This window comes from Aptenodytes forsteri, unplaced genomic scaffold (genome assembly GCF_000699145.1).
Source record: "Aptenodytes forsteri isolate BGI_AS27 unplaced genomic scaffold, ASM69914v1 Scaffold172, whole genome shotgun sequence".
Classification (NCBI taxonomy): Eukaryota; Metazoa; Chordata; class Aves; order Sphenisciformes; family Spheniscidae; genus Aptenodytes; species Aptenodytes forsteri.
The window spans coordinates 233,399-258,522 of NW_008795018.1; the positions used below are offsets into that span (position 1 = coordinate 233,399).

Here is a 25,124-nt window from a genome sequence, read left to right on the forward strand (position 1 = left end):
TGGTGGACAGTGAGACGAGGCACCTTTTGGAGCAATCCACTTGCCCATGCCTCTGCATTTGCTTCCAAAAGAAGCCAGGGTACCTGAGAGAATGATACAAACCCAACTTCTGTCCCACCTTACGGCCAGGACATGGCTGAGTTATATACATCCATGTGCAAAAACTGCCATGTACGACTCTCCACAGCTATCAGCTCTGTGTCAGTGGTGGTGTCAGAAGTCTGCCTGTGGAAATGAATAGTCCGTGTGAGAAAATTGTTATTTGCCATCCTCTGTTTTAACCAGCAAGTTCTCCTGAAAGTTTTCCAGAAAGACTCTCTCTCTGTCTTTCCCTCCCTCGTTCAAAAGTAGGGAGCCCCGAATCAAAATGCTGGTCCCAAGGGGTATCTGCAGAATCATAGGGTTTGTCAAGCCCACAAGGGAAATTCATGTCTTTTCATCATCTGCTGATGGATGAAAGTGTCATTTGCAGGGAAAAGCTCCAAGCTGGCGATGGTGAGAGCATCACACAGAATGGTTGCATTCATGCTGAGCAGCTCTAGAGCTGTCATCATCAAATTGGGCCTCCGTGTTCTCCGATACCTGACATAATTTGTGAATAATGAATAGGGCCAGGTCCCTAATGATCTCCAGGTGTGATTTAACCTGGATTAAGCCTTCCACATACTGTATTTAGTTCTTGCAAGGTCATTTCACTTCTAATAAGTATTGGTTTGCACATGCTCAGCTGTGTTCTTGTCCTTTAATGCAGTAACTGACAGATGGTAGCAAAATATCCTTTTATAATGAAACCTGCTGAAGGAGACTGCTTAGGCCCTCAGAAAATACAATTTGCCAAATAAAAGATGGTCTCCAGGAAAGAAAGGAAATACTGTAATGTAGTATATATTAAGTAAATTTCCTCAGGCATCTGGTGATCAGTAGCTTTTTCTCATGTCAGAGAGGTGACCTAACTCTTTGTTTCCAATTAGTTATTGCCTCATTCACCTTTGTACTCTTAAAAGTCTTGTTTCTGTGGGTTGGCATAAGTAGTGCCTCTAAAAATGTGCAAATTAACTGCATGAGGATTTGTTGTAGAGGCTTCGTAGGTACAGATTTGTATCTGCAGTGTGTAGTCAGATACTTAAGGTTTTCACTTGCGCTATAATTAGCCTGGCTTCTGGGTGAATTTCACACTCATTTTTTAGACACAATTATGCCCATTTCTCTTAAATCACTATTAATTCCTAGCAGCATTGCTACTGAATCCTTTATGTGAGCATGCACACACCCTGGATTTTCTCATGGCCTGTGCAAGCTTATTTTGGCAGCTGAATACATCAGAGTTGTCTAACGTATCATCTTCTGTGAGGCAGGTGGTTTTGGATGGCAGAAACCTCTCCTTTTCAAACCTCCAATAACCTGCAACCTTCTTCTAAAGCCTGTCATTTGCTGAGTAGCTATCTTTGCCACTCCTAGTTTCCTCAGGCTGCCTCATAACCATTTTTTTACTCTTTTATCCCCTGTACCAACACACAGTTAAGGAAGACTTGATGTGACTTCCTTTAGCATCCATTTACACTGTCCTATAAATCATACAACATGTTCTGCACAGGCTCAAATCTAGGCATTAGATGAGAATCCATCTGTTCGTTGCTCCCAATGGGAATATAGTTTCTTTCTCTGCATCACTGCTTGACAAAACTTCTAATCCCATCTGAAACTGTTAGTGTGTTGTGTTTGGGGCCTGTTATATCAAATATACATCTCTCTGCTCTCTCCTTCCCCTCTCAGGAATTGTTATTTTTAAACTGCTTTTCTATCTCTGATGGAGTCAAAAGTTACATCTTAACCTATACAAGCTCTGGTGGCATATGCTGCTCGGCTATTCTGCTGCAGTATCATGAAATCTGTCATCCAGCTCTGTTCTTCTGATCTGTAACCCCCTTGTCATTACTACACTTATGGAGAAATTCATGCGAACACTTCTCTCATTTCTGTTTCTTGCCTGGGTTTTCTTTCACTGTTCTTGGATGTCATGGCCAGCAGTAGGTGAGTATTTGCATTAGCCTTTGGCTCTATCAGGAGGGCAATCAACAGTACTGGACAACTTAGAGCATAGTCCTGCTGCTATAATGTGCCCTGTGCATTACAACACTACAAGAGTGTTAGGGTCAAGGTGATGTAGCTGCCAGAGCGCTCAGGCACACCATTATTTGAAGAGGGGATCACTGCAACTCTTGAACTGCAGACTCCTTCCTACCTGTAGGTGTCTAAATCTGTGATATAAGTTCCCCTTTGCAGCCAATGAGGAATATAAAACAGGCACCTCTAAGGTCCAATTTATTTCAACCTAAAGTAAATAACTAAAATACATGACTAAAAAGTTATTTCATTTCTACTGACTAAAAAGGCAGCAAAGTCTGACTAGCTTACATGTACACAACTACACATAGATCTCTGACCAGGAGACATGCCTCAGTAGGCCACTACAACTGCAGCAAACCACAGGTGACTCAATGCATCTCACTCCTCCTTCACTGTGGGCTAAGGTCTGTCAGAGCCCCTTGTTGCTGGGGGCTAAGGATCTACATATGCGTGTATGTCACTCAAACGCACATACAGTTTCTTAGCTGACACACAGCAATTTGTTCCTCTTCACAACGCGAGGGAACATTTGAACCCATGATGCATCTGAGCCACCAGGCACTGCGTATCAGGGAGCTGCTTCTTGGAGCCAGCCTATAAAGAGCACAAAGTACATCACTGGGTTTTTTTGTGTTGTGTTGGTTTTTGGGGTTTTTTTTATTGAGAATGAGGAAGTGCCTGACTCTTTTTACCGATCTCACAGATTGTGAAGCCTTTAGTCATCTATAAAGAGGCACATTCGACATAGTTTGGAGGTTTTGCCTTTTTTTAGCATGGACTATTCACACCTTCAGAAATGCCCTAGAGTGACCCAAGCCTAGTGTCTCTCTTTTATTGCCAAAAATGCTTGCCAAGAATTTTGGAGCAAGGCACCACCCCGAGTGCATGTTCTAGATAGACCACATCATTACACCGAATAGTGCAAATTTGCTGGCATTTAAGGCTGCCCAGTCCCATGTAACCTCCAGCTGCTTACCGTGACTCCCCCAACCAGAACAAGAGCACCATTCCTGCACAGTCCCACCTCACACCACCGTACCTCCAGCCCCATGCTCTCTGCCTCCAAGGTTTTGCATGGAACTACTGAGCATTTCACAGAGCAGATGCAGCAGCGTGAGTCACTGTCTCAGCAAGGAATGAGTTACTGCTATATTGCTCCATGGAAACAACCCATGTATACGCTTGAATATTGTGCAATGCACTTTGAGGCCACTTACATGCCTCTGAAATAGAGATAATTTGTTTACTTCACATATACCCAGGAGAAGAGTAATCTGTGTCACACAACTGCCTGGGTACTTCTGATGGAGCATCTAACATGTGATAGCTTGGCTGAGATTTGGATGGTTCAGGCCACCTGCTTGCAGAAAAAGGAGCTCAAAGCAGGAGCCTTGCCTTGTTTGCCCTTAAGGCTGGCTCTCTTTCAGTCCTCAAAAGAAGGTAGCTTTATGCAAAACACCTGTTAGAAATGGTCCCTGAAATGTGCTGACCCCCAAAACATGCCTGGAAATTGTCTGGGACAGGGGCCAACACCATGCCAGACACTGGTCGAGGAGTATAACAGGGTAAATGATTGTGCTCCAGTAGCTAGAAACACTGCTAGTGATTGTTGAATTTACTCTTATAGCTGTAGCTGAATGTTTCCATCCATGTTCCCTAGAGGTGGTCTTTGTTTACAGATTTAATAGCTAGAAAATGTGATTTTTCTGACCATCCCCACACTTTATGGCACATCTTTCAAGCTGCTGTAATGAAGAAGCACTAGCAACAAAGCTATTACTCCACAAGCAAAATTTCTCTTCTTGGCAGCTCTTGGCATAAAGTTACTTCAAAAAGTGTCTTAATATTCTACAAACAAATCAATTATTTATAATTGTCTTGTCTTTAGATGTGAATTAAAGTAATGGTCTTTTTTATAGAGTTGAAAGGAAGCAGACAGGTTTAATTGAAGTAAATGAAATCTACATGACCACCTTTTTTTTTAAAACTTTTTAGGAAATCAATGTATTGACGGTAGCATTGGTCAACCAAGACAGAGAAAAAAATTCAGAGAAACGAAGCCCGGGTCTAAAATCAGAGAAAGAGGCACTATTAATAGGTAAGATAACCCCAAAGAATATTTTTGAGAACAAAATGCTTTTTAAGAAGTTTTTGGTTTGCATATGTGTTTACATGCATCTCTGTGCTAATAAAAGTAAAAAAAAAAGATTTTTTTTTTTATTTTTCATCTATATTTTTAATGGCTTTTAGTAAGAGAAATCCTGAAATACAAGTGAACTTCTCCTTTTTAAAAAAATCTGCAGAGTTTAATGAAAGGATTTCAGGTATGAAGAAAATTGCAGGATCTGCATTTAGACTTGCAGCATGAATGTGTGAAGACTTTATTTACATCAAGATTTAGCAGGCTCGAATTGTATAACTTGTTATCTGATTATAAGACAAAATGGTGAAGGAGAAGGGGATGGAAATAATATTAGCAAACTACCAAACAAAAAATATGTATGCTGGATGTATTAAGCAAGCCAGATTTATGCTTTTGACATTAGGTGGGGGAATTAGCAATATGAATATTTATAAAGAATACCACAAGGACTGTCATATCCTTTACCTAGAATAAAATCTTTAAAATAAACTCTTAAAAAGTGCCTAAAAACTAAAGCTTATAGGCAGTGGGCTAGCTAACTGGTACCTAGCACTTAGCCACACAGGAATGCTGGCTGTACCCATGCTACCTTTGGAGGGAACATGCCCCATTCATATCCGCGCATGTTTTGCATTTGGCTTCAGTGGGGCAGGTTTCCATGGAGCCTAAAGGCCCACGGTCCAAAGTGCTCCCTATGGCATGGTTGCTATTCACAGGAATGCTGACCTGAAAGACCAGGTTTCATTTCTTCGGTTTGGTCTTTTCACAAAATCAGCGGTGTTCCGGCAGGTGATAGTTCCAAAACTACCTTAATTTGTTTAAATGCAACTCATTTGCATCTGCTAAGCACCAGGAAAGTTGCTGGTTTATTGCTGGGGCACGGATTCAGACAGTTCAGCCCAAAAAGGTCATTTAAAAGTGAAGAATGTATTTAAATGTTTAAAGGGCTTAGTACACAAACTTTCTGTGACTGGTGAGATGTGGAACAGTGGGATGTACAGAAATGTATGAATTGATTTAATTTTGCTTGTTATAATAAAATTCGGAACTTTTAATTGTAATGGACAGTATTTGATGTGTTCAAAGATAACTTCTGTGAGAAGGGTAGCAAGGATGGGATTTTAAGAACAGAATAACAAACTTTTTTTTCTAGGTCACTCATTATTTGACTGTGACAAGTGGTGGCAGTGTCCCAAAGTGGACACCAGCTGTGCAGTGGCGCACTCAGATAAACAGTGTAATCTCAGTCCAGATATTACTGGTCATAATACCCCCACAACTGGCTCATTGTTACAGTTCAAAGGCAAAAAATTGCTCAAGGTGGATTTCATGTTATCTCTTCCTCTGAGGCATGTTTAGGTGCGGCAAGGGAAAAACGGGCCTTGCCTCCATCTATTCACTAAGTTTGTCTATATTTTACAAAATTCAATATTGTCTTAGAGGAAAAGAACATATAAGAAAAAAAAACACTAAAAAACTATCATGGAACTCCAGTCAATAACTGCAAAATATTTTCAAATGACTTTTTATTTACATTATATGAAAGAGCTAGCTTTGAACATCCTGAATTGAAAAGCCTTGGGAACACACATAACAAACGCGATGCCACTGGTAAAATGGGATTTGAATACAAATTGGATTTCCAGTCAACCCATCCAAGTGTGATGGTCTTGGCTTTTGCTTCAAGAGCTCTTGTGTGTGTTCTTATGGTCACGCACAGCACAAAGAACGTAACTGCTGCTAGGACTCGCCATAGTATAACATTAAATACACGCCCCTCCCTTTGCAGGATCAGAAGTTTGTAAATGCTATTGGAAAAATGAGGGAGGAAAAATGGTGTTCTTTGCAAAGCCAGTCTAAAATGAGTTAAATTTTACTTATCATTTTCAACCGTGGCCAGTATTTGGGGAAAAATGAAATCCAAGATTATCCTAATTCATTGAGCATCAAGAAAGCAGTATGGCCTGCAGTACACAAGATACAGTGACCCATTTTTGTCATTTCTAAGCATTTTTAATCCTGGTGTTTATGCTTTAAATATAAGGAACTTCCCCTAGGGTCGTTCAGCTAAGAAACCCATCCAAACAGAGTTGAAAATATTTGCTCTGATTCTTACAGTCCAACTCTCCCCAAACAGTGAGTAACACACATGCCATTTTGTATTTTCACTGTTCCTTTAGAAGAGGAGAAATTGGATACTGCTTTTAATAGCAATTCTGATGCCCCAAATCTTGTTTTCTCTGGTCATCATTATTATTTTGTCACTTGATTTTCACTGCAGAAAAAATCTCTAGACTTAGATCCTGATTCCTCCTAAGCCACTTTTATTCCCATACCTTTTAAAACGATCCTGTAAATAACAATGACAATAGACAGAACTGACTCTCTTTTAAGAAAAAGTAAATAAGTAAATATGTCATAAAGGATTTGTGTTTTCTTCAGCAGCAGTTAGGGATAATATGGATTAAACACTTTTCATAACCAGCATCAGCATAATTACTAGAAAAAATTGAGGGAGTGAGGTTTCTGACACAATTATATGAAATATTTTCACAACAGAGCATCCAGTGAAGGGGAAAAAAGCAATAATTTTACCATTGCAATATCCACAATTTTATATTGGTAAATCAAGCATAAAATTGGTAGTTGAAATGCTTCCAGCAAGTCTTTGTTTAGAAATTCCTTTATTCATCAGTATATTATCTTGGTCACTTACTTGCTAACTGCTGTCATTCCTGAAGATGAGCTATTGTGTTTACCATATTATTATGACTGTATTAAAAATGTGCCATTTTGTTATGTTTATTGGGTTGTGTAAGAAAAATAAGAATCATAATTCATACTGAAAAACCTGCAAGAACAGGCTATTCAGAATTATTTTGCTTATTTTAATGATACATTGTCTAAGGTAATTTCAATACTTTGTGTGCATTTGTTTTTAATACAGGTATCATATCCACATTTCTTCACGTCCACCCTTTTGGAGCCAATATAGAATATCTTTGGTCTTATATGCAGCAGTTGGACTCTAGGGTAAAAAAATTTAATCAAAATCTGTTTTCTCTATAGAAATATTGTATTATTCTTTACTGCAGGTTAAACTCTTCGTGCGTTTCCATTAGAAAGATAATGGGATATGGGGCTTGGGGGTTTGCAGTCTTTATTCATTCGCAAATTACAGTGCACGTGCTTGTGTTGACGTCTTTGCCTCGTGCTGCTTAGCTATTCTTTGTGGCAAAGAAGAGCAGAAATTTAAATGGCAAAGACTAGCAGCTGATTTTATGATACATGATCCTGAAATACAGCTGAGGAGAAAGAAAGCAGAACAAGAGGCAGGTGTAGCCATGGCCATCAAACTGTGCAGAGTTTTAGGAGATGATTCCTTATTCTTCTAGAAGTTGTTAGTCATGGGTCACACTGAACATGAACTTTCATGAACACGTGAATGGACCATGAAGCATACCCTTTGTCTCCACATGGAAGCAGAGAGCGCCTCATAAAGGAATTGGCTGACCCTATTGCTAAATTCAGAGAAGGTGTGGTCAACACAAAAGCGAGGCCAACACACTACAGTGTGCAAAGTGTTTTTTAATGCATCAGTTCGTACAGTCCATAGTCAATACACACCGTAGGATAAGATTCTTTGACTTACTTTTAAATATCTACTCTAGGATGAGATGAAATCAAGGCCCAAAAGGGCCTCTTCCTCTCCGCTGAATATTAAGCAAGTCAAGGGTGAGAAGCTCAGCTGTGAAATAGCTGCCTTTGATCAGGTGAATGCTACTCTAAGTGCTAAACAACGGCCCTGCAGGATGCTAGACTGCATGAGATACGTAGCAGATGCAGGGGTCACCCTGCGGTTAGCCACAGCTCTGATCCACATCTGCCAATACTTCCTTTGGACATGGCGATGATAGTGCTTGCCCAGATCTTCTTGCAACATGGAGTCAGGATGTAGCTATGGTGTGCACCTGGACTCAGAATGTGAGTGGCACTCCTTGTGTGGTGGTCATTAGACACAACTCCTTTGATCCTGGTAATATTTTGTTCCTGAACACTCCCTCCAGCCATGCCACCCATAGCCAAGATCACCTTCCAGCTGCTTTGATGGGCTGGTTTGATGGGCTGCTTCATGCCTCTGAAGGATCCTTCCTCTGTTTCTATGAAAAAGTGTATAGCTAAAAGCAGAGGAGATCCTGAGCTAGAAGCCCACTGGAAATAAGACAGGTTGCATGGATGAGTGAGGAAGGATGATGAAGTTCTTATGCACTAGCTTCAGGCCATGGCAGCTCAGATTTGCTAGTGCTTTACAGTCCACTGCTACCCACGGTGAAAAGGGAGTAAGGGATGAGGATGGTAGAAAGAGGTGAGAAACTGGTGAATTGCAATTTTTTTTTTTTTAAATTGATTTTATCAAGACCTGATACATCCAGAGCTTCACACCTGCAACCATTCCTCTTCTTCTTCTCTATTCCCTGCCTCTGCCACATGTACACATTTCTTCATCTTGACCCCAGTTCCTGCAGCACCCAGTCTGCCCAATCTCCTCAGTCATCTTTCAAGTCCTTCCTTAACACACAGCGTTTGGCTAAGTTTCAACTGCTTTTTCCCCTGGCTGACCCCTCCAGCTCTGTATCTCTTGAGCGACAACAGCAATCATTTAAAATACCGGCCCCTTGGGCTCCAGCCCTGCTGCTCATTCCTTCTGCCCACTGAGCTCTTCAACTTTCTCCCCCTTCACTGCTGCGGTCCCTTCTTGTGCATTGTCTGTGGGCTCTGTCCTTGAATTTCTACTCACATGAGTAATGTGTTGGCTTCTGTGAGGCTGCCGAGATCGAACACTTAATTTGCAAACACAGCTTTCATGGAAGGAGCATTGTCTCCATCTCTCCGAGGTGGAGCCCCTGCAGCTACCACTGGACCTACCTGCTGCATAATAAACATGAGCCACAAAATTTGACCTCGCTGGTTTATTTTGGAAGTAACTGCTTGTAGCAACAAATTACTTTTTAATAGAGCAATCCAGAGATGCAATCTCAGAGATTAATTTCAATTATTTCCATGGTTAGCCTGTCATTCCTCACCTGAACAGGAATGATAAGGTCAGCACACCTGTGCAGGCCGCGGGCTCAGCATATTGCTCAGATGCATTACCCAAAGGTAACCAGCTATCCGTTACTGCCATAAGAGTACATAAAAGATGGACCTGATTACTCTGGGGCTTCAGACTGCTTCCAACACTGATTTTTGGTGCCACCTTTAACAAATCATTTAATCTTTCTGCTGCACTAGCCTCTTCATGAAAGTAAGAGGTGATAGATATTTTCTTGCCTCCCTTAGGTGGAATGAGGTATAATTAGCATATTTATGTTTATATACTGTTTTAAAAAGAAAACTTTTCACCATGGAAGGTTCCAACTAACATGAATAAGCAGAAATACCATCATTGCCAGAGAAGCCTATCAAACCATGAAGATACCCGTGGATAACAGGCAGCACCCATAGATTTCTTTACTGCTCCTTTCATGACCATCACTTTAGAAGAAGTAGCAGTAGGATGAAATGGTTCATTTTCCATGACTGTTCATTTCTTGACTTTCCTACTGATTGTACCAGAAAGGTTGCCTTTGTGAAAGTGTTTTCTGTGATGAGAGCATCTTTCCCATTAGGAAGGTGACCAGTCATTAAGGTTGAGCAATGCCGAGTCAGGAACTTTACTGCTTAGTTATCTGGAGCTGCTGAACTGGGCCAAACTGGGAGAAGATGGCTCCATGGATAGTCAGCCCTAAGTAACAAAAGTGAGCTGATTAAAAATAAAGTCCCTGTGTTAGTTTTTTTTGCAAGAGAAAAACTGATGGAGCTGGGAGGAGGATTCAAGAGCTCATGGGATGGGAAGGAAGAATAAGGTCCCATTTGCTTCCTCCTCCTCACAAGTATACCCGCAACTGTAGTTCTTAGATGGACTTTGTACCACACTGTGTGGCAGCAGCCCTGACATAACAGTTGTAGTTCTTTTACGGTGGGATGCCACTTACAAAAGCAGAATCATTCCTGCAAGGAATCTGCACTTGCTTTGGAGTCTGGAAATTCATGTCCGGCTAAGGTTAAAAAAAATAATAATGGTTAGTTGTTTTCATCTGGCCTGGATTTCCCACCCCCTCACCCCGTCCCTTATTTCTGTTCTCCGTATTTCCTCTTTCCAATCTACAGGGCAGCTTTCTCACTTTAATTTTACCTTTATTTCTTTCTCAGATCTCTGCAAATGAGATAGAAATGCTTTTGATGAGACTGCCACGCATGTTTAAACAAGAATTCACTGGTGTAGGAGCAACACTGGAAAAGAGGTGGAAGTTTTGTGCCTTTGAAGGAATTAAAACTATCTGACTGTGACTAGTAATGAAGCTATGCAGAAGAAGAATTCCTAGAGCATGGCAGGGTTATAAAATATTAAAGTAAGAAATTTGGGTTTGGGCACATAGTAGTATGTTTTCAAAGTTATCCAAGCCTAATTTTAGTTACATTTGTGACGTTCTCTTGTGAGTGGAAATGTAGTTGTGCACCAGTTCCTAAAATAAAATAAAATTTTTTTAAAAAAGTTTCAAAATGTGACAGATCTGTTTCCTATGAAAACTGAAGAAAGATGCCACAGTCATAATGATTTCAAAATACTACATGTCCTACTTCTAAGAAAAGCTCATTGAGCAAACAGTTAAGGAGAAAGATTGCCCGGTTATGGTCGCTAAGCTACAGCGATGTATATGTAATATGTAGTAGAACGCATTAAGTTTCGTTATTGAAAGTTCTTTCTGTTCAGTGAGAAAATTGAGTAATTTTACAGTGAGGAAAAGCATACCAAAAGAAAACTTGAAGATGTGTCTGAAGTTATTGTATTTTGTAAATTAAGTTATATGCTGTACCAGGGATTTTTGCCTTATTGAAAGAGGCCTGAAAATGTGATTGGAGTCCTCAAGAATGCTTTATCAAGAATATTATTTTTCTAATGTAACTATTCTCCATTATAGGTTCTTTTAACATGGATTGCATATCAATTTTCATAAACATGTAAATAAGGAGGAAACCAGTGTTACTGTATTGTATTTGGTATGTAACATTCAGGTTTATGCATCAAAATAAATATTCAGTTGCATTACTGTTACAAATTTTATAGCAGATATATTAATTTTTATCAATAAATATGACTTCTACCATATTGTTCGTACAAGTTTTTCTTCTATGTTTTTGTATTTTTATCAATCCAGCAGGAGTCTCCTGGCACTTATCTTTCTCCTACCTGAACTGCAGATAACTTGGTTAAATCAATTAGGAATCAAAAAAGAGCTTGCAATATTAGCTAAGATTAAAATAATAAAAAATATTGGTGGAGGAAGTACCAGCATGGACCTTTGTTTAGCTGAACAGATTTCATTTGTTTTTTCAGACAAGCAGCCAGGTTTAAAATGAACACCTTCAAATTTCTCATATTCAGTGTTGTGTTGGGTAGTTGCGATGCATCCAATTAGTTACTCCTTCTAACTCCCAGCTAATGCTTCTGGCCTCTGGCCAGCCAAGGAAAAGAATAACTCACTTTTGGTGGTGTCCCTTAAGTAGGGATATCTATGTACATTATCATTTAGGATTTACTGTCAAACACACAGCACTCCAGCACTCCTGTAAGAGCCAACGAAAGCTGAAGAAGTGGGTGTATCAACCAAGCCAGGAGGGTATGGAAGGAATTGCTCCTCCCAGAGCCCTACTTTAAAGAACTGCATCAGTACAGCATTTAGCGTGGTGCTGGATAAGAAACAGCAGCCCCCTCCAGGTCACACCTCTGTGTAGGCAGAGGAGCCAGCCACAAGAGACTGGCCCTATAAAGTGGGGCACCAACAGCAGGAAAGATGGCAAATTGCAACAGATGCAGGGAGTATCCAGATACATGTCAGAGTGATGTTTCACTCAGGTTCTTCAATAAACAGCAATTAGTGTCAAATGCAATTAGTCATGAAGGAACTCTCCTACCTGGCTGTTAGTGATTACTGCTTTAGGACCTGTTTCTCTTCTGGCATCTACCTGGACTATAGAAATATTAAATGAAATGTTAATTGTGTACAAAAGGGAAAAAAGAAAGAGGCTTAGCAGGTCTATTATGGGAGAAAATTATGCTTTCAGCCAGTACACACAAAAATTTTTTTAAAGAACATACATCTCTATTACGGTTGCTACAGAACCTGTGTTAAGGTAAGTTACTCAGGTGAAACTAGTAATTATATGCCAGTTATGTTAATGAAAATTAACTAGTTTAATCCAAATAACAACTCTTTCTTCTCTTGTGATCATACAGATTTATGAATAATTCAGGCAAAAATGTGTTAGGTCTGACAGCTCTTATTTAAGTACTGTAACATACATGTGTATGGATGGCACTTAGGCTGGGGAAAAGAGATGTGAGAAAACTTTCACCTCAGCTTTCTTCATGCCATACTTATTCATTATATTCTGTCCTCCCTTTTCTCGTGTCCTCCTTTTTTCCCTTTAGCTCATCTCCTCTCCCACAAAACAACTCCAATCCCAGATAGCCACAAAACATCTTAAAACTGACAGGACCTTGTAACCTAATCACCATATTTGCTCTGTGTGTGTTTTCTCTTCCTTTTTTTCTTCCTGGGTTTTTCATGTCTGTCTAGACCATAAGTGCTTTACGAGAGAGTGACTTTTTAGTCCTTGTGTAGTACCAGCTAAAAGGGAACCTCCTTCACTGGCCTTTAGATACCACCATAGAAGATCTAAACTTTAAGTATAAATAGCATGTAGGCGTCCTTCAATATTGTAACGTATCAGCTGAGACCGTGAAACTCGAGGGGATCCTCATGAGGATCAGGTTGGGCCCCAGAACTGGCTCTGTGTGCTCAGTGACTGTGGGGGAAACTCTATTAAAATGCTCAGCTCCATCACTTAGCTGCTGAAATGTCCTTATGATGACCCTTGGGGATCCAGCTGGGGGTCCTGAAATGATACAATGGGATGAATATCAAGGAAGCCACCTTTGAAAGACATCTAGACTGGACATTAGGAAGCATTTCTTTACTGAGAGGGTGGTCAAACACTGGAACAGGCTTCCTAGAGAGGTTGTCAATGTCCCAAGCCTGTCAGTGTTTAAAAGGCACTTAGACAATGCCCTTAATAGCATGCTTTAACTTGGTCAGCCCTGAATTGGTCAGGCAGTTGGACTAGATGATCACTGTAGGTCCCTTCCATCTGAAATAGTCTATAATCTATAGTTTATTCTCTCTCTTGCAGATATGTTACTGATATATGGAGAAGACAGTGATGTTCTGCAAGCCAACGTTAAATTCTGGCGAGGCACCCTTTAGCCAGCTTGTCTGAGCAGTAGTGTCCGTCAATCTGATGCCATCATAGCCCAGAAAGATGTACTCCATATGAAGTGTATCACTGGAGGATGGCTGTAAACCCCTGGAGCCATGGCTGTGGGTGACGGTGCTCTTCTTAGCACTGTTGGGCATTGCAGCAAAGCAACTTGTGAAAATGGCATGAGGGGATGCCTCTTAACTATGACAAAAGAAGAAGTCAGTATGGTAGAAAAGGAGACTAGCCTTTCTCTATGTCACTTTATCCTGATGACTGGAACAGAGGCTTGGTCAGCTGCAGCAGAAGTCAGCATGCTCTCCCCCAGAAAAAGGAGGATGTTGAGGTGGCCAAGCGGTACTTAGTGAAATGAGGCAGTGCAAGACCTAAAGCAAGTTTCTCCAGCTGAGTCAGGTTGAAGGAGGATGTACATTTGGCAAAGACTCAAAGCCGTTTACAGTTAGCAGGATCCTCACAACGGTAGTGGGAAAGAAAACAAGGGAAGGAAAGGCCAAAGAGACACCACATCATCAGGCTAACCACGAGCTCAAGAGGTGAGACACTGCAATAGCCTGGCATGCAACTGCAAGTTACAGCAAAAAGTTACAGCAGTGTCCCCTCTTCTTAAATATGGACTAGTGGAGCAGGAGAAGATTTGGTTTCTAACTGCCCAAAACATGCTAAGGGTATTTTGCAGGGAGTTGTAAGCTCAATTGCCTGAACTCCTGTTCTCCCAGGAGAGCTTTTTAGCTCATCCTTGGCTTTGAATTGTCTTGGAGTGGTGGCAGGGTTGACTTTCATCAGTTTAGAGGGCCAGCCTCTTACTGCACTGTATTTGATTCCCACTTGAAGGCTTAAAAGATGTGCAAAACCTCTTGGGCAAATGTGCATTTCACCCTGCACATTCAAGGGAGATGAGTGTAACCTCTCTGTTAAACTGCATTTTATGCCCACAAGAGATAGCAATGTTTGATGAAGACTGCATTATCCCCATTACTAAAAAGGAAATTTCTAATATCTCCTCGTGCTATTGCACATAGTGGAGCCTAATTGCTTATTGAAGTGTGCATGTTTTGGGCAAAATTTGCATGTTCACAACTGCCAGAGCATCACATTCACTTAAGGAACAGCTACACTGAGATTTAGAGAAAATCCTATATCAAGCTATGCTACATTTAGCTACACATCATGTACAGGAAATGCTGTGGAATCTAAAGCTAGAAAATTTTTCATAACAGCATTCTGGGTGGTCTGTTTAAGTCAAAATTCTGGTCTTGCAAGCATTGTTTTATTTAAAATCAGAATGGCTTTGACAGTCAGTGCGACAAAAATGTTCTGCTGATGTGAGTTGATTTGGGGAACAAGGTTTGGGGAGAGGAAGAGGGAAAGGAATTGGTTGGTTTGGGAGATATATTCTTTTTGTGCCTCCGGTACCAGTAGTAGCCAGGTTTGATACAGGACTCATGTCCGCTTTGTCCACTTAACAAATGCATCTCAGAGTTCAGCATTTGAAGTGTAAGGCTTTTATCATCTTTTTCCTGTGAAAGGGTACAAGTTGTCCCTTGACTTGTCACTCTGGTTACCCTGATAAGATCTGCAGCACTTTTACCCTAACTTTGCCCTCAAAAAGGAAGTAGGAAGAGCAGCAAATTCCTTCTGGTTCTCTTCTGTAGTCAATCTCCTCTGGAAGCAACTGCTGAGATGCTCAGGAAAAAAGAAATCTTCCTACATTTATTGGCATTGAGTGCCTATAAAGCAGGACACGATCTGGAGGAAGCCATTCCTTCTTCCAGACTCTCTGAGAGCACAGTCAGTGTGACTGCTTGGACTGCAAAGGGTGACTATTTACTTACTGAGTTAAAACTGAATATTTCAAAAAAAAAGTAAGCTGACTGAAAAAGACTGAAAAAGCAGCCAAATCAGGAAATTATGCTTACAAGGTGCAGATCCTCTAACTACATAAACCCATTACATTGAATACGTGGAAATCCTAATTTGTAAACAAAATCAAATGGATACGCTCAGGAGTACCTTTGATTAAGTGTTTTGCCGCACACTGGGTAATAAACATTGTGCCTGTTCAGACTTAATGGGCTGACTCCAATGTCATACTCCCTCTCAATAGGGATATTTGGGGGGCAGCAAGAAGAAAAATATATGTATTCCTTTAAACTTAGCAGAGAACACTCCTGTAATCCTACCACAGCCATATTATAACCAGTTGCTCAGACTTCTGGCTGGTAAGTACTTCTTGCCAATTTATGTACTTTTATATACATAACATTGAAGCCTAAAAAAAAATCATCCACTTGGACTGCTCATATCTTAGCCATGTCACAGCTAATTCTGTAGTGATCCCAATAGCATATGGTGGATTAAAATACATCTCCCATAAAAGCATCCAGCCGTAATCAAAGTTATCAAGTGGTGGAAAAGATATTTTTTTGCTTGATAGTTTGTTAGAAGAGATTAGCATTATCAAAATTGTGTCCTTACTTCCTAACTTGATTTTTTCTGGTTTCTTCTAGCCAGTTTTGCTTTTCTCTACAAGATTAAATAATCCTTTAGTACTGCATATTTTCTCCCCATGAAGATATTTATATATTGTAGTCTATTTACTTCTCAGTATTCTTTCTCATAAACTAAACAGATTGAGCTTTTAAGTGGTTTGCTATAAAGCATTTCTCTTCTCTTCCTCAAATCATTGCATCCTTTTTTTAATATCCTTTCCAATTTTTCAACACCTGGTTTAAAATGGGCGGAGAAAAGCTGTTACGTGAATTAGTCTGATCGACGCTGTATACAGACATGAAGTCACATCTCTGCTCCCATTCAGCTCTTTGCCTCCTATTCCTATCAGACTATTAGCTAATCACAAATGCCAAAGCAGTAGTTCAAGTAAGTTGCTGTTAGGTCATTTCCTTCATCCTTCTGGTGTAACAGATTCCTCTGCATAGATGTGTCTCTGTATGCTAAAGCCTGGCTTTTCCATCCCCACTGATAGGTTTGTTTGTGCAAGGGCAAAGGTCTCACCCCGTGAGGGTATTTTGGGGCTTAGATCCCATGCAAGGCCTTCGGGGTTTGTTCTTTGCTACGGTGAAAGTCTGGTTAATTCTATGATGTTTATAGCCTTGCGTGATTAAAATGATCTGCTGTCAGGATGTTAGCTGATCGCATCAAGCATTCAGAGGGCAATCGCACAGGCTTTGTCTAGACTAGGGTTTAAATGCATGTCATTAGCATATATTAGCTGATACATTTTAAAAGTCTGATGCAGACAAGGCATAATGCCTTTAATGTGAAAAGCTGGCTGAGTTAGGCCCTTGGGCATTGGCGTTGACACTGGTTTGTCTATTTCAGAGTTTTAGAATAAGTTAGCCAAGGGCTTGTCTGCAAAGACCAGTTAATATGGAAGAAGATAGGCTATGAATTTAAAGGGCTACTCCAGGACTCTAAGACCAGAAAGAGATTCATTCTCAAGTAGTTGCTCTGAAATAGCTCTACATAATAGTATTATACACTTAACTAGGTAAGTTTGCTCTTTTTTTTTTTTAACCTTCCCCAAAAAGCAGTTCCCGTATGAGAGGTGTTATATTTAAAAATTAACCCTCCAGTGCATTTCTGTGTTCATCACTGCTCCTTACTGAATACAGCTGATTACCTTGTTCGTGTCTGGGGAGGAGGTTGGAAAACTTGTACACTCTGCAGATCTGGTTGCTGACGTTAAAAGCTGACTTGCATTTCACAGGGGGGGAGGCATGGTACGCTTGTGAGAGGAATGGGAGTGGAGCAACAGAAGACCATAAAATGGGATTAAATATGGAGACTGGAGGGATTTTGTTAGAACCTGGCATTCCATCAAAAAACCACACAAATCCCAGGACATCCCAGAAGCCTGTTATAAACTAAGAGGGGGAACAGGGAAGAAAAAGAGATAAGATTTCACAGCAAAAATCACTGTAAAGTATGGTGGTATTGAATGCATGAGAGTCTGTGAGTGTCCTTAGCTGGTTCTGTCCATGGAGTCAGCTCGGGTGGGTGTTGTGTCTGAGACTCTCTAAAGAGGAACCTTCCAAAATCACTCTGCAGTTGGCTCTATCCCAGAAATAAGCTACTCAAACAACGCTAACTTCCAACGGTGGAGGAGCCCCCCTGCAAGAAAAATCTGCATCCCTAGCTCTACAGTTCACTGGTTGATAAAGAATGGTGATGTTAGCAAGAAAAATTTTCTTGTCCTTGAAGGCTAGCGAGGACATATATTACTCATGGAAAGCAAATATTTGCCAGGCAGTCAAAACTCATTTCAGGACATCATTTCGACCCCTCCACTCTGACTGGCTGTCACCTTGGTGGAACTTGTCACTTGGTTAGATGGAGACAAAAAAGCTAAAGCCTCATCAGGGCGGAATCTACACTTTAGTCTTCAGAAGATGAACAGCCATGGATAAACAACATGCCACCAGTCCAAGGCTGATTTTTCTAATAAAGAACTGCAAGGCAGGAACTGCTTTGCAGGATGATACTGGAAGCCCGTTGTGGACAATAAAACATATCAACAGAGAAGGAAGCCAGATGGTGGCTCAACAGCAGAAGGTTTCTGAAACGCATTTCCTACTCTGAGAGGTTCTTGATTGACAGCTCTGGAAACCGATGTTTTATCTGTCCACAGGGCAGGACAGGGAAGGTATCTAATATTGTCCCAGCAGAGGTGTACAGAAATCACCTGCCATTTCATTTCCATTCCTATGAAGGCCTTGCCTCATCTGTGCAAACTGCAGAGGAAAGAGACAGCTGCAGAATGCACATTTGACCCTGATTTGAGGCCACAGAACTTCTGCTAGTTAAAAGTTTAGTTTCAGGGCTGGATTTGAATCTCTGATCTATAAAATGGATATCCTACTCTCCTAGTAGGAAGTTATCCAATGACTGAGGAGGGGAAGGCAGCCTTTCTTGAAGTACAAATGAAGAAGCATGCCCTGATGACCTCATTCTTCCTCCTCAACCTTCACAATGAGCAAGATTTGGAAGTATGTAGCTGGCAAAGAGGTTCGTCCTATTAGAAAGACAGCAAAAGAGCTCATGTTATGTTCACACAGAATGTTTTGAGGTGATTTTTAAGTCTAAAGAAAACCCTCTGTAGTTTATAGCCATGAGATGCTCTTAAAACAAAGGTTAGTACAGGGAAATGGAGCAGCAATGAAAAAAAGTATTATCTTTTATGAGCACTTCACTGCTCTTCGTCTTCGAAGAGATTTCAGTGTGGAGGCTGAAATCCCTATTGTTTCAAAGGTTTATGGTCAAGAGCAGGAATAACATGGGATTTACAGCCTTTCTTTGATTTTTGTGGTCCATGCAGTTCAAACGTCTGAAGAAAAACATGGAGGTGCATGCCCAGGTGAAATGGAACTGGGCGGTCGTTTATGCAACACAGAACTCTTGCTTTTCTGCAGTGCAGATCTTTTTGTTTACAGCAATAAAACACGGGCAGATGGTCAGAAGTTCAATGATGTATATTGGTCATGCAACCAGCAAGAAATCTGTACATGTTCGGGATTCAGACTTCAAAGTTTTGTTTGTCTTTCAAGAATGATGAGATTTCTGTCATACGCAGCCTTGAGAGAGACAATGGAGGGTAAACTGGATGGATCTGGGCAAAGAGCCCTAATCAAAGGCTAACTAGTGATGTGACTGTCACACAGTACTGTGCAGAGATATCCACGCTAGAAGTAAGCAGGCTAGTTTCGCCACAGGAGACATCATAGCTGTGTTTGTACAGCCTCTGTCCAGCCCAATACACTCTACTTACTGCTCCCAGGTTAAGTGATGTGGTACTGTCTGGGCTGTCTTCTTCTGGACTTCTTCTTTCTACAGGGTTTCTTCTTCTGAAAAGTTTATTTTTAAGTAGTTGAAGCCTTGTTTCAGGCAGTTAACAAGCTGTATTGTCAACAGAAAACTATGAATTATCTGCAGCAAGAGTGGGTGGATCTTAATTGAAAAAAGAACCTGGACACCTTCTTCCTAAATTTGCTAAAAGCCTTGAAATGACCTTATTTGCCAATTTCAAAAGGAGATGGAGCAGCAAAAAGGTTTCCAGAAATAACCAGAATAAGGTTTGAGCTCCCAGACCCATTTGGCTCATACCTGTCCCAAGTTCCCCAATCCAGGCATGCAACAACGTTCAGAGGAAAGCAAAAAAAAAGCTGTTCCAGAGTTTAAGTCATGTGAGTAATTCAAAGCGTTGGGAAGGCTACAAAAGGTCCCTTGCGGGCAATCCCAAGATCAATGCTACTGTTCTTTTGTGTAACTAATCTAAAGTAAGGTTTTCATTAACTCTCTTTATTTGATGCATTGTGAAACAATCCAAATGAGAATGTTTAGGCTGGCAAAAAAAGCAACACAAAATCCCACAAGAGCCCAGCTAAACAGTACACATCAAGAGCTGAGTAACAAAGAAAATAGCTCTTGATACACAAAGTCTGTTTTGCAGCTAAGCTGGAGATGGACAAGTTTAAAGCTATACATGAGTACCAAGGCTCTTCTCCCAACAGAGATGTTGGGAAATTACTACTTTGTGCCATGTCATAGAAGCATAACTCACTACTAAAAAGTTCTTGTTAATCACAGGTGTATTACATGACAATACACGGACTTGGGCTAAGCCACAGCCCCTTTGCTTTCTGAACTACTGAGTGTCTGAGAGCTGTCACCAAACAAATACATAAGCAAGGGAATCTGTGACCGAAACCAATATTAAAACTATTCAGCAACACTCCAAAACCCAGCCAGACAGTGCATGTTCCTTACCAAGCATTTGCTTTTAAAAGCCATCAATACCAGGATTTTCACTGGAATGTGGGCATAGAGCTAAAGATGAGAGAGATTTTAGCCACTCAACTAACTTCACAGAATATCCTGTGACTGGAGGCACTCACCACTTCATGCTATAGTCCAGAGAGCAGACCCTAATTTTTCCTTGTCCGGGTGAGCACTTTATCTGCTGAACTGTTGGAGAAGCAAGATGTCACACTGCCCCAGTTTCCATCACTTTGTGCAAGGTTTTATCCATCCAGCATGTTCTGAGGATACCTGCCAGACTGATCCCCTAGCTGCAGCTGTAGGTACACACCTCACTGCTCAGCACTGCCAAGGCCACTGCTGGGTTTTCAGATAGTCCTCAGATGTCTTTGCGGCATACCTTCATGTAGCCGTGATGGTTGATAACCATGGTCGTCTGAATTCTAAGTCTGAGAGTCACTCGCATTCTGCATAACATACGGAAACACAAGAAATCTGGGCCTTGAAGTATAGCACATGGATGGGCAGGACATTCTTCCTGGGCTTCTAAGGAGGCCTCTCTTCAGATCTTCTTAATCCAGCCTTTATCCCCTCTCATCTTGTCTACAGATTGCTGTGGGTTTGTGTATGTGTCTGTGTGAGGTCTCAAGACCATCAAGTGGACTATAGCTTTTTATCTCCTCAGCACATCACACCTTTTAATTTGTTTGTTATATAATTTCTGTTTATTTTATTGGAAGTCATATGGGTAGAGGGGAATTGCAAAGGATGAGACCTGTGTGAGGTCTCAAGACCATCAAGTGGACTATAGCTTTTTATCTCCTCAGCACATCACACCTTTTAATTTGTTTGTTATATAATTTCTGTTTATTTTATTGGAAGTCATATGGGTAGAGGGGAATTGCAAAGGAAAAATGTCTACCAAGCTACATAATAAAATACATATGACAATCTCATACATAGGGCAAACCTACATGTAAATGGCAACCCGTCCAATTTACAAAGAAGTAAGGAACCAGCAATCGCAACTGAGAACCTATAAAGATTTATATGAATGCATAATATGAATTAATCTTGAAAGATGAAAGGCTACCTACTCAGAGTCATTTTGTCCTGATGGACCAAAAGCTACCAGTTACTTAAACTTTAGTTCAAATATGAGAAACAAGAAACCCAAACTGTAGTGCCTGACTGAGGCCATGGATTACCAGTACCTAGTTTCAGGCACTGACACCACTACAGCACCTAAATTCAAGAGAGCAAGTGTGACTCAAGGCTCTTGCCATATGACTGGGGAAGTAGCTACAAAACTTCAGTCTGGGATTTGGCAGGTAGGGGCAGAATCCAGCCTTGGCTGAACAGGTCCCATGCAAACAGGGCTGGACCGTGCCTTCACAGTCCAGCCGTGCTGGAAAAGGAGAAATAGCTCCCACCTTTCACTCAGGACACTCTGCTTTACAGGCATCATGACAAGGTGCGTGATACTGCAGTTAATTGAAGGGGAACAAGCATGGGGAAACTGCACTTTGTCTTCACCACAGGCAGCTTCTAGAAAATCAAGGGTTACAATATCCAGCCAATGGTTACTTTATCCAAAACACAGAGGGCTGGAGCTTGTCTGTGGCAGTGACTTTATCTCATCCCAGTTTAGGCTCTCAAGCAGACAGATCCAGTGTTCAGTCCAGCCCAGGATCTTGCATTGCCACCTTGTTAAGGGGGTGCTGAATTCAGGGACCCATCTTCAGCTGTGGCTCACTGGAAATGCTAGACCACAGCTTGTCAACCTTCCTAGAGCCTTCCAATTTTAGTGAAACAAGGGAACAGCTCGTAAATGTTGCCACTTGAAGCAGGGTTTTCAGTGATGAGGACCACGACTGCTGTTGCCCAGGGTGCTCCTAAATCTGCAAAGCACCACCTTGCTGCTACCTCCCCGTGAAAGCAATGTGACTCCCGGAAGGTATCCATCGGCAGAGAACGCTGCCACTGCCAACACACACAGACAGTGATTTATTCACAGCACTTCCAAAAGAGGCAAGTCACACAAAGGTCATGGTGCTGCAGACAAAGCAAATAGCTTGCTATAATGTATGTAGTGAATAATAATGCCAGACATTATAGAATAGAGGAGAGGAGAGGAAAACATGTATTTCCCCTTGCTTAAAACTTATTGAATGATCAGAATCAGGGGGAAATGTAGATTAGAGGATGTGAGTAGGAGAGGAGTTCCCTGATTAAACTTTTTTTCTCCTTCCCTGTCCCAGCTTTAAATACAAAATGTAACATGTAATAGATGTATAAATGAGCAAAACCGGTAGTGCATACCAAATCTGCAATCCAGTAATTAGTATTTGAATGTTTTAGCAAAAACTGACTGTGACTACAAACACTTCACAGACTAATTTTCAGACTCATGAGTTTTTACTTGGTTTGCCTGTATGTTCTCTGAGTTCTGTGCCAAAAAAATATTTCCTTTCTTGCACTGAAACGTAACGCTGACATGTGTCAAACTACTTCTTTTGTATGGGCTTAAGCATACTTCCTCTTTCTGCTTTTTGTAGATTCATACATATTAGACACACATCTTTGGGTTTTAATTATAAAATTAATGTAGACAGCAACCAGAAATAAAGCTGACAAATCTAATTTCCCAAGTAACTCAATATCATCTCAGAATCTCTGAGGAGGAAAAGAAAAAATTATGTCCAAGGGGTTACAAGAATGTTTCTAAAGGGAAAAATTAAAAAACAAACAAACAAAAAAGCTGATCAGATTAATAGAGGAGCATTTACCTAGTGGTATATTCCGTATTTATCACCAGCCAGGAGAATGTGATGATATTTTAAACATGAAATGACTTTTCATACTGCTTCCAATCCCAGACACTTAGGGGAAAAAGCTGTATAGATACATATCGTAAATGAATCTTAAAACAAAATAGTTTCTAAAAATACTTGTTTAATGACCCTATACAGTGCTGTGCTAGCTCAAATCATGTAAACTCCCTCCCCATTCCTTAGATTTAATCTAAAACTTTTTTCCAAAGTGATTGACCTGTCCCAAGTATTGACAGAAAAAGAGGATTACTGTAAGGTAAGCCGAGAAAGTTGTCAAGTGACCGGTCATGGCCACACTGAGAGCTGCACTGATGTGGAAGGGGCATAGGTAGCTTTCATGTCCCATGACAAAATGTCACAGACACACAAAGATGATCCTGGGCATACAAAAAAATAAACAAACTTACACATGAAAATACAATGCCAGCCAGCAGTTGGTTGTTCTGCCAGGAGGAGGTTAGGAAATACAAAGAAACCCTGAGAGAACAATGCAGTTTGCTAAACAGGAATTTGAACCCAGACTTAGACCTGGTGACACTTTTTTAAAATCCAGTTATTGCAGTTTTCCACTCCTGTGTCGTCCCAGAAAAGAGTGTACGACTAGGATCCACACACACATCCACACCTCTAATTCTCAGGCTGCGATGGTGATACATCAGGCACAGCAATAATTCTGAGTCTGGCGTCTGTTTTGCCCGTGCCCTGCAGTGATGGGTTTGTGGTGCTGGTGCCAGGCAAACACTGTTCCTCTTCAGTGTCCCCTTGTTTTCATTTTCTCTACATTGGAAACTGGAAAAACTGTATCTTGTAAAATCTTGCAAGGCCAAAACGTAGCTTTGTTTATGGACAATATTGTTCTTGAAGTGGGGAAGAGGGTGAATTGTAAAAGCAGACATAATGGGTTAGACCAAGTCTTAACCATTCCAGGACCCATACCAAGTAGTGGCTTCCAGAGCTGACGTCCATATGTTTATTATCCCTTAATGAATTTTTCTTCCATTAATTTATTCCATTTCTTTTGGGAACTAATGCAAATTTTTGGCATCTGCTGTGCCATACAGCAAGGAGTTACATGGCTGGACTGCTGACTGTGAAGAAGTATTTCCTTTGGTTTTGAACCAGGCAGTTTAATTTCATGTTTCCTACTTGTATTGAAAGAGGAAAAGACTTCAAAACTGGTTGATCTACCCAAATCTGCCATAATGACTGGTCATTGAACTGCTGTCAAATTTCATGCTCCAAGTCAGCCTTACAGCTTGGTAGAGTGCAGTTCTCCTTGGCAAAAGCAGAGGTCCCAAGCACAAGCCTTCTTTCCCTCAGTAAGGTGAGGATCTCTTACAGTGGCAATATTGTTGCATGCATTGAAGAGAGACTTGCTGATGATATGCTGCTGGAAGGAGTGGGTAGTGATCACACCTTCATTAGGCAGTCAGAGCATTAATAGATTAATAGACATGGTCTATTCATGGAGGTGAATCTTACCACTTATGTATCAGCTGCAGAGAGGCTTCAGTCACTGTCAGCAGCTTCTGTTCCACTCAGTTATCACGGCCAAAGGTTGTTATGCTTTTTCCATCAGCACACGTGCACCAGCAATGACTCATCTCTCTGAGGATAAGGAGGTCTTCCAACCAACATCAGCAGTGTCATCCCAGGTAACGATAGTCTGATCAATGAATGTAATTTTAATGACAAGTCTGGATGTAACTAGACATGGAGATTAATGTAAAAAATTGTTACAGAGCTGGTTGCACTAACTCCAGTGTCAAGTTACTGCCTCCTGAGTAGGCTGATCACAACCTAACCATTATCAATACACTTGTTTGAACTAGTCCCCACGTACAAGACAGACTGAATGTTTCCTT

General features: G+C 40.9%; 1 protein-coding gene across 1 annotated transcript in view; it reads left to right on the top strand.

Annotated features, from left to right (window-relative positions):
* Positions 1-10,654, top strand: part of ENOX1 (ecto-NOX disulfide-thiol exchanger 1) — a 139,395-nt gene extending 128,741 nt beyond the window's left edge. The window contains exons 11-13 of the mRNA XM_019471100.1: positions 4,123-4,225; positions 7,218-7,303; positions 10,523-10,654. Coding sequence (XP_019326645.1) covers positions 4,123-4,225; positions 7,218-7,303; positions 10,523-10,654 — 321 coding nt within the window. The remainder of the gene's footprint in view (positions 1-4,122; positions 4,226-7,217; positions 7,304-10,522) is intronic.
* Positions 10,655-25,124: the final 14,470 nt, after the last annotated feature.